General features: G+C 44.9%; 1 protein-coding gene and 1 long non-coding RNA gene across 3 annotated transcripts in view; one reads left to right on the forward strand and one right to left on the reverse strand.

The window, feature by feature from the left end:
• Positions 1-13,022, reverse strand: part of LOC125643125 (uncharacterized) — a 46,325-nt gene that overhangs the window by 28,791 nt on the left and 4,512 nt on the right. The window contains exon 2 of the long non-coding RNA XR_012669907.1: positions 686-2,010. This is a non-coding gene — a long non-coding RNA (uncharacterized LOC125643125). The remainder of the gene's footprint in view (positions 1-685; positions 2,011-13,022) is intronic.
• KLHL6 (kelch like family member 6) overlaps positions 4,552-13,022 on the forward strand; it is a 31,619-nt gene continuing 23,148 nt past the window's right edge. Inside the window, exons 1-2 of one of the 2 annotated variants that reach the window (XM_075132241.1) lie at positions 4,552-4,883; positions 10,442-10,619. In XM_075132241.1, the coding sequence (XP_074988342.1) occupies positions 4,624-4,883; positions 10,442-10,619 (438 nt within the window). In that variant the 5' untranslated portion in view covers positions 4,552-4,623. The remainder of the gene's footprint in view (positions 4,884-10,441; positions 10,620-13,022) is intronic. The other variant, XM_048865280.2, reaches the window with a different exon arrangement.

The following is a 13,022-nucleotide window of genomic DNA, read 5'->3' on the forward strand; positions in this document are numbered from 1 at the left end:
CCCTATCTCAGCACTACTGTTCGTTTCCCTCCATTTGTAAAGTCAGGCTCCTTTAATAGCATGGGCCCAATTCTCCAGACCTTGAAAGGAGAGAGAAAAACAACTAATGCATTTTGGAAACCTAAAACTCTAAACTCTTAAAGCTCTAAAACACCATTTCTGTAAATAACATTGTCACAGATTCAAGGTGTGCTTATCACGGTTAGAAACATTAAAATGGAGGATTTCCCAGTTCCCCGTGGCTATAAAGTTCCTAGCTGAGATTTTCCAAAGCCAATGACAGGATTTAGCCACCCAGCTCCCATTACTTTCAACTGGATGCTGTGGCTAAATCCTCTAGCTAGCTTTCAAAATCTTTCTTTCTGTTCCTAGTCGTTGGATCTTAAACCTGTCAAAGTCTAAGGCCTAATATTGCCTGTCCTGCATCTCAAAGCAGTAATTTTTGGGGGAATCTATTCCACATTGGAGAGGAAAGAATGAAACATCTCTTTGGAGTCTGCTTAAAGAGGCTCAGAGGTTTGGAATTTTAGTAGTAACTCTGGCAGAGATGGATTGGTGGACAGAGTGCTGGTCAGATAATCAAAGCAATGCAGTTCAGTTTCAATTAAAAGCACAGAATTAAAAAGCAGATTTTTATAGCAGAAGTCTTACAAACAAAGTAGGTTTCTCAACCTATCACCCTTACCAGTCTTCATCTCCTTGTTCATGAAGGCCTCCAAAAAGAAATGCCATTCTTAAAGTTCTTCCCATTAGGGATTCTAATGTCTAAGCATCTTCAGGCCTTCTCTTTAGAGCTGAACAAAAAAGTAGGGGGGAAAAAATCCAAACATTTTTGAAATTGTTTCCATTTTGCAGGGTTCAAAACTAAACATTTTTTCCTCAAAAGTTTCAAAAAAGTTTCCCATTTTAATTCTCCCCCTTCCTGGCACCAGCAGAATAAATTATGTATAGGGTTGGATTTTTCATTTTTTTCAGTTTGCTACTGTTTGTGATGCTTCCTCAACTTTGGAAAAGCTTAAGTAGCAGAAGGAAAAATGGAAGAAAAAAAAATCCCAACCAAAAGCCCTGGACATCGCTCACTTTATTGTATTCAGTGGAAAAAGGGAAAAATTTTCCTTTCCCAGCCAACTCTATCTTTGACCTTAGCACAGACTTTGGATAGAAGGACAAGTGAAGAACACAGAGGGGATCTGTGTAGCAGTGAGTCTTCTGACTCCTTTCTTCCTCAGCTTTTTTCTATCCTGCCCAAAACCCCTTGTGTCCTGTGGGGCACAGAGTTGCATACAGTTCAGCTCCTGGTGTGCACCCCATAATCCTATCCTCTCCTGGGGGGTAAGGGGGAGGCCACACCCATATTGCTGTCAGGTGCTACAGAGGCAGGAAAAGAATTTGTCTCTTACTTGGTAACTCAAAATAAAATAATTCTCAATGAGACTCCTCCGTTGCTAGAGGAAATTAGTGAACTTCTGGTGTATTTACTGAATCAGAGAATGTATTAAATGATGATGACTCTTCAAACAGCACCTGGAAAATGGAAACTAACTCTGGTACTGTGTAACTTTTCAAACCTTCCTCCACTTTGGAAAAGCTACTGTGGCAAAAGAGAAAAGGAAAAAATAGAAAACCCCCTAGACACCATTCATCCTATTGCATTCAGTGACAAAAAGGAATAAAGAAAAAAGGAAACAAGGGGGAGGAAGGTGAAAAAACAAAATACTAAAATTTCAAAAATTTGAAATTTCAAAATGTCAAATTCTAAAATTTATTGGTTTTGACAAAAGAATTAAAAAACTAAAAAAAAAAAACAAACCAAAAACAAACAAACAGACAAACAAACAAAAGCACCCCAAAACCCACCAACAAAGCTTTTCAGAAAAGTTTTCAGTTTTGGAAAAAAGTCTCTTTTTCATCAAAAAATGCTGTAAATGAAAAACTTCAGCCAACTTTACTTATCTGGTTCTTGTTCCCTCTTGGCTGGACTTCTGGGCTCCTCTGGTGTCCCATGATATGCTAAAGCAAGAAGACACACTGAATGTATTAATCTATTCCATCACTTGCCTGACAGCTTGACTAAGACTGGGACTCTAGGATGTAGTGATTTACTGCTCAACTAGTTCCATGCTCAAAATGCATCCAAGTATCTATCATTCCTGCATTATCCTATGGGTGGATGTAGCCTCCCAATTCAGCGGGTGCACGTCTCCTCTTGCCTTGCTAAAGGGGAACCAACCACCTGCAGCAGTAGCCTATGCTCTGACAGAGCACCCCTAATCCCAGCCCAGTGGGGAGGGGAGGGCCCGGGGAAGGAGAGATTGAACCTGCCCTGCACTCACTCCACAGCTGTGCCTTCTGTCCTGTGAAGCTAGACCCAGCTCCTTACTCCAGAGCCACAACACCACTCACTCAAATTTGGCCCGGCCAGCTCTCCATCATGATGGAGGGGCAGCTGGGCCAAGCATGAGATGGGAGCCCCATGGAAATGCACCCTCTGCACATTGGTTAATCCAGGACTGATTTCTGTGGGTGCAATTGTACTATGGACCCTCAGTAAAGCTGCCAGTGTATTATCTCCTGTGTGACTCTGAAAAGGAAAAAAGACTTGGGGTTTCTATGTACCTAGAAGATAGTGTAGTGTGAATACTTCCTTTTGGAGGGGTTGAGGGGTAGTTCTTTTGGCAGTCCTTTAATAAATGATGATTTGAAACCAATACCACTATTTATAGTGAAATAATAACACTGTGTGTGTGTATCTATATATACAATTATTGGTATCACCATAGCACGTGTGAGCCCCAGTCATGGACCAGGACCCCCCTGTGCTAGCTGCTGTACAAACACAGAACCAAAAGATGGTCCCTGCCCCAAGGAGCTTGTAATCTGGGTATAAAGCAGGAGACAATAGGTGAGTATAGGCAGATGAGGGAACACAATGAAACAACAATATTTGTGTGTAAACTCTTCAAGTACTTTGCAAAATATTAAGCTTCAACAGCCATGAAAGTTAGGTATTATACTCATGTTACCGATGGAGAAACTGAGGCACAGACAGGTTAACTAACTTGCTCAAGATCTAATGGCATGTTAGTGGTAGGGTTGGGAATAGAATCTACAAGTTCCAATTCTTTTCTTTACTTCTTTTTGTAGATTTATCATCATTCTTCAGAGATTTGAGTTAAGTGTCTCTTATCCAAGGGTATGAGTCTACAGTGAAGGAGGACAGCTGAATAAGAATTTAAAGATTGTATCACAATGAAACTAAACAGCTATTCCATGGCCCAGCCCCGCAGCTTCATAATAGCAAAATGTAAAGTGAGGAATCTATAAAGTGTAAAAATACTGGGGGTAACCCTTTATTGAGATTTTCTTGTGCTTTATGGGCCAGCTCTTCAGTTCACCCAGTTCCACTGATTTATTTAGATTTATAAAAATGCTAAAAAAAGCATTTAGGGGGTGTGGAGGGAGTGCCACACAGCTCCACTCTGCTCCCAGCTCTGCTCCGGCTCTGCTCCCAGCCACGGTCCCAGCTCCCAGCCCTGTGCCCGGCACGCCCCATGCCCCCAGCCACGGCCCCTGACTTGGCCATGGCTCTGTTCCCGGGCCCAGACCCACGCCCAGCTGAGGCCCCAACCTCAGCACCCTTACCCCTGTCCGTGCCCCCCCAAGAACTGCAGCCCTGCTCCCAATCCCAGTTCGGGTGTGGGGGACATGACCCTGAAAAGTGTGGGGACCACTGCTTTAGACACTGTAGATATAGTTTAAAAATTCCTCCTAAGTGCAGCCATTTAAGATAACCTACCTTAGCTCTCCCTCAGAGAGTTCCTTATCCCTACAACTGCAGTTCTCCACCCCCAGCCCCCATTTTCAGATAGCTGAAGGGAAAAAAAAAAGAGATAAGACACAGTTTACCTTGAAGATCATCAGATATGTGCTATTTGACACTGTCCATTGACTTTGAGAGAGCTATGCCAATTTATATCAACTGAGGATCTAGCTCCATATATCTCGTTTATTCAAATGCTTCTTCACATTGAAACTAAAAATGAAATATTGCTGATGTACAGCATCTATTACCTAATGAGGGGCAGCAGTACCCATCAGCTGGTATTTTTGAATATGTGAGTATAAAGTAAACATGTTATAGATGGCAGCTCAGGTATTAGCATTTAAAATGATAAATTGTATAATTGTAAAAGTGAGAATTTCGGTCTGACAACAGAAGTTTCACACTGACAGCACTCACTGCCAGTGGATGGGACCTTGTATCCATAAAGTGCATCTTTCATTTTGGATAAGTAGATCCGGATAATAATAAAGGGCCAGTTTCAGGATGGAGAGAGGTCTTCCCCATCACTTGTAATCTTCTCACATTCAGAAGCATCTTAAGTCTTTTCTAAGCATGTCGATATTGCCTGAAATTCACAGAACCTTCCCCCCTCCACAGCCTTTGTTTGTGTTAACAGGATGAGAAAGTGCAAGGCTTCCTGTTATGTGTGTGTGACAGCTGTAGATAAGCGGAGAGCCCTGGACAGGAAATCCGCTTAACTTCGGCAGTGTAACTCATCTGAAGCTTAGGAACTCTTTTAGAGCGAAGCCCCAACGGAATGACACGGTGCTGGTTTAAACATGGGGGACATGGTGGAGAAAAGTTCTGAAGAACCTTTGGTCTCTTTGGACAATGAGTGCTCCAGGAAGATGGGGGAACTTGTGGAAGTCTCAAGTGGTGACAAGGTTAAGTTTGATGACACTGGGCTCTCTATGGTGCTTCAGAATGGCCTGGAGAACCTCAGGCTGGAAAACTCTCTTACAGACGTCATCCTGTGTGTGGACAGCATGGAATTCTCTTGCCACCGTGTGGTCCTTGCTGCAGCAAGCAATTATTTCAGGTAAGGCAGTTTTAAAAACAAAAGCCTTTTTCACTCAATACATTTAGGCTGGGAATTTCCAAGGAGCCTAACGTTGGGTGCCCAGCTCCTACTGACTTTCAGTGGGTTTTGGACCCCTAACTCCTTTACCTCCTTTGATAGTTGGAGCTTTAAACTAGGAAAGCAACAGTGTCAAACATTGGATTTTTATGTATCAACATTTGTCACGTGTACTTGAGACAGACAGACGGAAAGAAAACAGTTGGCAGGTGAAGCGATGGAAAAATAAAATCAGCCATATATTCTGACCATTGTTGGTGGTTACCCCTCATTGAATGTGGCCATGTATCAGGCAAAGAGGAAGATTCACTGCGATCATGGGGTAGTTTTATTTTAGTGTGACTTCATTTCTGGAAGTTGTCTTTTCCCCCCACCCCACTATTACTATGCAGTAGAGCACACATTCTGTAAACCCATTGAGAAGGAAAGAAGATGTGTGTCCTATATCCTGTCTTTTCCAGGATTACTGTAAAATCAATTGAGAGATGGAAACCCCCTATGTGGAAGAATTTTTAAAAAAACAAAGACTCCACCTTTAGTTCTTTTAAAACCACAGTGAATTGCCCACTTTACGCTACTCACTGAAAGAAACAAATTTGAGACCTGTGGAGAAACATAGTATTGGATATCACACCTTTTCCATCATCATTTAGACCTTCACATTTGCATGACTGAGAATTTTTTTTTTAAACTGTTGAGATGGCCTCTTGACTGACTACAATGGAAACTGGAGGGAAACAAATCTACGATCATTTGTGATATGAGTAGGAAGTGCCAGTTTCATGGAGGCTTAGTAAATTTTACTCACAGAGATCATAACAGAAGTGCTATTTTAGGGATCTGATACTAAAGCTAATACAAAATAATATTTACATGTGAAACTCATGCAGCTAAAAGCAGTGCCCCAGTGTTTCTCACAGTAGGGCCATATGGAAAAGGGAAAATAAACAAAGAATTAAAATATGAATTAAAATAATGTAACTGAAAAAATGGTTAACTGTTAAGAAGTATTATGTGTTATCGGGGGACAACAGATCCCTCCAGCCAGAGGGATCCCCAGTGCAACACGAGCGGCTGTCAGCATAGAACACAGCTGATTGCTGTCAACCAGTCACCTGCTGTTGGCCAAGGACTCTGGGAGGATGAAATGCCCCTTGGGTCTATGATGCCCCCTCACCCCTTTGGGACATTTCACAAGATGACCCAATGAAAAGAGGGTGGATACTGACTGGGTGCTGTCATGTTAAGAGCAGAGACAAATACCCAAAGAAACTAAAAGCCCATGAGGCCTTTGTTGATGTATCTCACAAGGGTTCATTGGATGTTGAATGTCTGCAGGGAACAAATAGATCCCAGAATTATTCCTATGCTGGGATTTCACTGATTTGTCATGCTGAATTGGGGTCTTTAGGTCTGTACAGGGCCTAGCACATTTTGGGTGCTAACATAATATAAATAATTAATGCTAAATTCACACTTTAAACAGGAGTTGAGCAGAGGCCAGGCAGAGGTATCAACCTTCAGTCCTTCCTCAGTTATTATTGAAGAGCATACATAACATAATGCTTCTGATGGAGTCCTGTATCCTGAAACATGCCTTAATTCTGCACTACTGCTGCGCAAAGTTAATGATGCAAAGAGGGCACCAAATCAGAAGAGTAGCATTTTACACCTGATTTGCACGTGGTAGTGAAGAAAGAGGTCCACAGAGGTTAAGGTCAACATTTTCAGAAGCACTCAGTAGTTGGGGGAGCCCAAAATTTGCCAAAGTTTTTGAACATGGGTGCTTAATCTTACACTTGCAAATCCAAATTTAGGCACCTAAGTGGTTTGATATTCAAAATTGCTGGGCAGACTGCAGTTCCCATTTCCTGGGTATTTAAATTTGGACTTGGAAGCTTTACTTTAGACACCCATTTTTGACAATTTGAGTCCGAAGCAGTGGCGTGCTGTCCATGTCTGTCAGGTATGCCCTGCATTCCCAGTCAGGAGTGCATTCTCTAGCTGGTAGCCTGCAGGATGTTTCTGTCTGGCCCCCATGGAGGACACCATTTTGTAGAACAAAATGGCATCCTTTGCATCACATGACCTAGCACGCACCGTATTCGCGTGAGGCCATGCCACATGGAGGATGCCATTTTGGACAGCCTCAGGCATGCAAGTGAATTGCTGCATGCCTTCCTGTAACTGTCACAGCATGTCACTAGTCCTACGGCTCCATTTACTTCTGAGAGGGGCTCAGCACCTCTGGAAGTCAGGCCTCTGATGGCTCACTGGGTTGGGCACCAGAAAAGAGAGGCATCCTTCCTTAGTGGCCACTTCTGAAAATTTGGTGTTAAGTGACTTGGCCAAGGACACAGAAAATCAGGACCATGGTGGGGGTTAGAATCCAGGTGTTCTGATTTTAAATCATGTGCTCAATCAATGAAAGTGCCGCTTCTCCTGCATATGTACATCTGCGGTATCTATACATGCACACAGATATACAAATACCTACAATCATGCCCCCCCCGCCATGTAATTATGAGGCAAATCCTGAGGTATAAGTTAGCCCTTCAATCCCACAGAGGGGAGTTCTGCACCAGCCTGACCCATGCTGAAGAGCCTGAAGACGATGGTATGGAAGGGGGTGAGGAGCAGGAGCTCCGCAGCTGGAACCTCCAAAGCAGACAGGAATCTCAAACTATCTATGGATCCTGAACTTCCTCTCTTCATCCCTACCCAGGCCCAGTGGAAGTTACTGCCCTGGGGCTACAATGGACCCTGGAAGTGAGGGGGAGGCAGAGTTGCCTGGGAATATATCTCCCTTCCTGTCAGTCAAGCAGGGAGAGACTGGCCACAGTAGGAGTGCTGTAGGAAAGGCCAGCAGTCCTTTAGTTACATCCCTTCCTCCCCGCCCCCTCCCCCTCCGGCCATGACTTTCAGGGAGGAGTGATGTGGTTTTGCCCAGTGCCTTTCAGCTCAGGGTCTCAGCACACATCATACACAGTGAACAAGTCTCCTGCCCACCTCCCTCATGAGGCAGATGGGGGAAGTATTATCACCTCCATTTTAAAGATTAGAAAGGTGCAGCAACTTGTCCAAGATCAGTGAGTCAGTGTCACAGCTGGGGCAAGAATCCAAAAGCAAGATCCTGAACTCACCTATGGGAGTGGAAAGCCACTGTAACTCCACTGAGTTACTCCAGTTTCATTATGATGATGTACGTGAGATCAGAGCTGTGTCTCCCCTGACTATCAGGGCCATGAACTTACCACAAGACCGCAGTCACAGATCTATGAGATAAAGGAGTGAGGGCACAGAACAGCTGCATCCAAGGACAACAGCCAGTTTCTCACTCACATGAGAAGCATTTCCACCACCCACACGTGCAGTATGTGCCCCTTAATTCTTTACCTTTTTGTACAGAACTCCTCTCTCTGTAGTGTGTGCTGGGTGCTTTTGTTCTCAAATGCCTGCCTGCTTGGAACACCCCAGATTTAGTCTCATCAGAGTGCAGCACCCTGCTATAGAATGACAGAGTGAAAAATATAGATGTAATGAGAGCCTAATTCCAGCTCCTGTTGACATTAATGGCTGTTTTGCCATTGACTTCAATGGGAGAAAGATTGGACCATAGTAGAAATCAGTGAACAGAAAAATGCTAAATAGCTGTGATGTCGGTGCAGTGAAAATGAGAACGTGGCCATTCCTTACAATATCATATCTGCCCAAGCCTTCTGCTCAAAGGCTGTGTCTTCCCTGCCATACACAGCAGAATAACTAACGTGGGTTGACTACCTTGCTGTAAAATCCCAGTGGAGACAAGGTGCTAGTCACTTTTACTGCAATGTATCTAGGAGAGGTCAACAGCATAGGCCCTGCCTGTGGCTCACCTCACCTAGGTACTTTGAGGTAAAAACTACAGTGCCTTGTCTCCACTAGGGTTTTACAGAGCGATAGATAATCTATGTTCGTTATGCCCCTGGAAACATACACCTTTTCTGGCTTGAAGACTTTGGCCCGCAAGACAATTACTCACTTCTCATGACACACTGTCCTCCTAACATTGCACTGTCTGTAGTCCTCACTAATCTAGAAAGATTTGGCATTCAGGGTTAACAGCAGATAGAATTACATTTGAGACTCACACATGTTTTCCTCTGGCTCTAGGCAAAAGCAGGCTCTGGTACTTCTAATCTTACTGCATCTTCATATCTTCTACTTATTGCATCTTCTTTGGAATCTGGCACATGGCCTCTAAATGATATCTGAACTCAGTGATCAAGATCAGGATAATCAGCAGGTATTTAAGGTCCATAAACCAGAATTACACGGGAGTGAGAAACCATTCACTGGTAGTAAATTCACGCTACAGAAGAAAATTGCTGGAGGAGAGGCTCAAAAATAAAAGATGGATTAAAAAATTAAAGGAAGATAAATGTATCATCAAACAGTGATGAGGAAGCAAAGCGCATCTAGATGGCTCTTAGGTAATTCTGTGGCTTATATCCCTCACAAAATACTCTAAGGATTGAGATTGTACAAGTGTCTTTCCCTTCAAACATAACATCAGTGACCTAAGGAAATTGCCATTTAAGGCAATACTAATAGCCAAGCCAGCCACAATTCAGATTCATTACTGTCCACATACCCTTATATCCAAACACACAGACTTCTCAACTCCACAACAAACTCCATGATTGTTACTCCCTGGGGGGGTAACAGTATATGTGTTTGGAACTATATGATGGGAAGTTAGAGTGAGGCAGAGTTATCAATGAGACTGAGGTTTAGTGCTGGAGAGTGAGGCTGATTACAGCAGCTATCAATGGGGCTCCCACCTGACACCTGCTGCCCACTGAGTCCACACCTCTAGTGCAGAGGCCAGTTCACTGGCCCAATGACAAACCTGCCTCCTTAGTTCCATGGGCCCACCTCCATTCCCCAGCCCTTTAACTCGTTGCCTGTCCCTCTCCCAGGGATGGAAGATGACGAAGTTCCTTGTGTCCTCTCCTCCTTCTGGACCAGGCACAATTTAGCCCTTGATGTTTGTGAAGTGTTTTGGTGAGCGTAGATAAAGAATTATCATCATTACCATTATGATTTAACAGATCTATTCTGCCTATTTCATTTCATCTTCTGATGCACTGGCAGGCCATTATTTTAAGAAGTTTACTCCTGAATCAAGTGTCTATTTAAAAAAGCTTCAGTCTATTTCTGCAGACTGTATGTTTCATTTTACAGAATAGAGAGTGTGACCCTTTAGCAGCTCTATGCTTTTATCATCAGATATTCTCTGAACTGGGCTCCATTGTATAATAACCAGGCAAATATATATTTTAAAATCTAGCACTACAATGGTATGAAAATAATTGACAAAGAATTTTCTTTGTAGTTTTGCTACAATATTAATTGTGTACATACAAAGCAATCAGAAGGATCCTGCATTGATAGAACATATTGATACTGGTAGGTTCAAACCTGGTAGCTATATTTTTTTCAGAATGTGTGATCCTTCTTGGGTAACCAATGAACAGCTGTTGTTTCAGGGCCATGTTCTGCAATGATTTAAAAGAGAAGTATGAAGAAAAAATCATCATTCAAGGAGTTGATGCAACAACCATGCAGATGCTGTTGGACTACACTTACACAAGCCAGGTGCTGATCACAAAGCAAAACGTACAGAAAGTCTTAGAAGCTGCCAGCCTTTTTCAGGTTAGTGAAAAAGCACCTTCAGCACATGGACTAATGGAAACACGTTGTTTCAGTCATTGCTTCCAGGACGCTACAATTCAGCACACATGATCAAAGCGCTACATACTTCTTTGATTTGTCACACCCGTTAGAGATCTTCGGCTTTCATATTATTTATTTGTATTACGGTCACATCTAGGAGCCCCAGCCATGGACCAGGACCATTGTGCTGGGCTCTGTACTAATGGACCATTTTGCTGCCTGAAAGCTCATGGTATTATACCCTTAGTGCAGAGGTGGGCAAACTACGGCCCGTGGGCCCTGAGCTCCTGGCCCAGGAGGCTCACCTGCGGCGCCTCCCCCACTGTCCCCCCTTCCCCGCAGCCTCGGTGTCCTGGCGCCGGCGCAACGTTCTGGGCGGCCGGGCAGTGCAGTTGCAGAGCTGCGGCCTGACCCGGTGCTCTGGGTGGTGTGGGTGTAGTGTCGCCCGCCACCCACCGGTGCTCCAGGCAGCGCGGTAAGGGGGTAGGGTGGATAGAGGGCAGGGGAGTTCGAGGGGGTGGTCAGGGGGCAGGGGTGTGGATAGGGGTCGGAGTGGTCAGAGGGCAGGAGAACAGGGGGGTTGGGCGGGGCAGGGGTCCCGGGGGGCAGTCAGGAAGGAGAGGGGGGGTTGGATGGGGCGGCAGGGGGCAATCGGGGCAGGGGTTCCGGGGGCTGTCAGGGGACAGCGAGAAGGTGTGGTTGGATGGGGCAAGGGTCCCGGGGGGCAAGTCAGGAATGAGAGGAGGTTGGATGGGGCGGCAGGGGGCAGGCACGGGTGGGGGGTCCAGGAGTGGTCAGGGGAAAGGGAGCAGGGGGTGATGGATGGGGTAGGAGACCCTGGGGGCCGTCAGGGGACAGGTGGAGTTGGATGGGGCAGGAGTCCCAGGGGAGCTGTCAGGGCATGAGAAGTGGCCAGTGGGTGGGGTGGGGGGGGAGGAGAGTGTCAGATAGCAGGCGGGGGTCGGGCCACGCCTGGCTGTATGGGGAGACACAGCCTCCCCTAACCGGCTCTCCATACAATTTTAGAAACCCGATGTGTGGTCAGGCCAAAAAGTTTGCCCTGCCTTAGTGGGACTACATTCTAATCATGATGCAGATGGATCTATAAACGGGCTGCATTATTCAGCAGGTCAGTCTAGATGATCAAAATGGTCCCTTCTGTCCTTCAAATCTATGAATCTCACAAATGTGTCCTGAGATTAACCAATTACCTTTAGAATAATAGGAGCTGGTATTTACTCTGGAGAGGCGTGCTTGTTAGGAAAGTACCTCCACACAGCAAAAGGTAATTTAATTTTAGTAAAAGGCAATTTTTACTTCTCATCCCTCTCTCTCTTCCCCGCAACCCCATGGCCTGAGTGGAATGGCCCATAGATGTTTTCAGCATTCCAGTATTGCAAACCCCAAGCATTACAAACTCAGAACATTTAAAAAAAAATTCTGGGCTATTTTTATTCTTCTTCTGTTTTTTTGACCTCTCAGGGTCAGTTTTCAGGCTTTAATCTGAAACCTTGAGGACACTTTTTTTTTAAATGAAAGTTTAAGGGGCTTTAAGTAAAACACCAAATATCCTGAGACTTGTGGTAAAATCCTGAGAATTGACAACGCTGTAATATCCTCAGTTCCAAACTAGAATGTTTAACGGACAGAATCAGTCCTGGCACTGGCCTTTAGAAGAAATTCTGCTACATCCTGCAAATCTGCTGCAGCACTAATGTACACTGATGGGTGCTGGACTGGAGAATACTCCAGTTCTGTATAAGAGTTAACACAATGTGTTGCTTTTGTCTCTCTTTTGGTATTGTCCCAGCCCCCCAACAGCCTCTTCGCCCTCCAAGTCTGTCCCAGGCCCTACCCCTTATCTCACCGCAATGTACAGGACTATGAGCAGCTGGTAGTTTTATCTGCGTGTTGCTGTCAGAGCCTCGGCTGCCCCTCTGTGCTGTGATAGAAAGCTCCTCGTCACCCAATCTCCCTGAGCATTGATCTTAGGGCTCCTGCCAGCCTCTCCCTGCCCCTCACTGTACCCAGCAGGCATCACACCTCTCTGTTAGAAGGGCTGGGAGCAGGTGTCCTTTCTGCTCCCAACAGAACAGCTAAGAGGTGGTCAGGGAGCTGTCAGAGAAGCTGCTGCTGTGCAGAAGCAAAGAAAACAACCTTATCTCCGAGGGCAGAGGTGGCTGAGGGTGGTCCTCCTGATTACCCTGGGTACCCACTTAGCCTTGGGGAACTACAGTGTCCCCAAGAAGGTGGAAATTGATGTTTTGTGGGATTTTTCTTTTAAATTAAGGCTTAAGTGAAGGTGCAAAATCCAGATGGCAGGGTTTGGAGCAATGGGGAGGAGGCAATCCTGGTTGAAATAATTTTGACCTGTTGAAGATT

Source organism: Caretta caretta, chromosome 9 (assembly GCF_965140235.1).
Source record: "Caretta caretta isolate rCarCar2 chromosome 9, rCarCar1.hap1, whole genome shotgun sequence".
In the NCBI taxonomy this organism is placed as follows: domain Eukaryota; kingdom Metazoa; phylum Chordata; order Testudines; family Cheloniidae; genus Caretta; species Caretta caretta.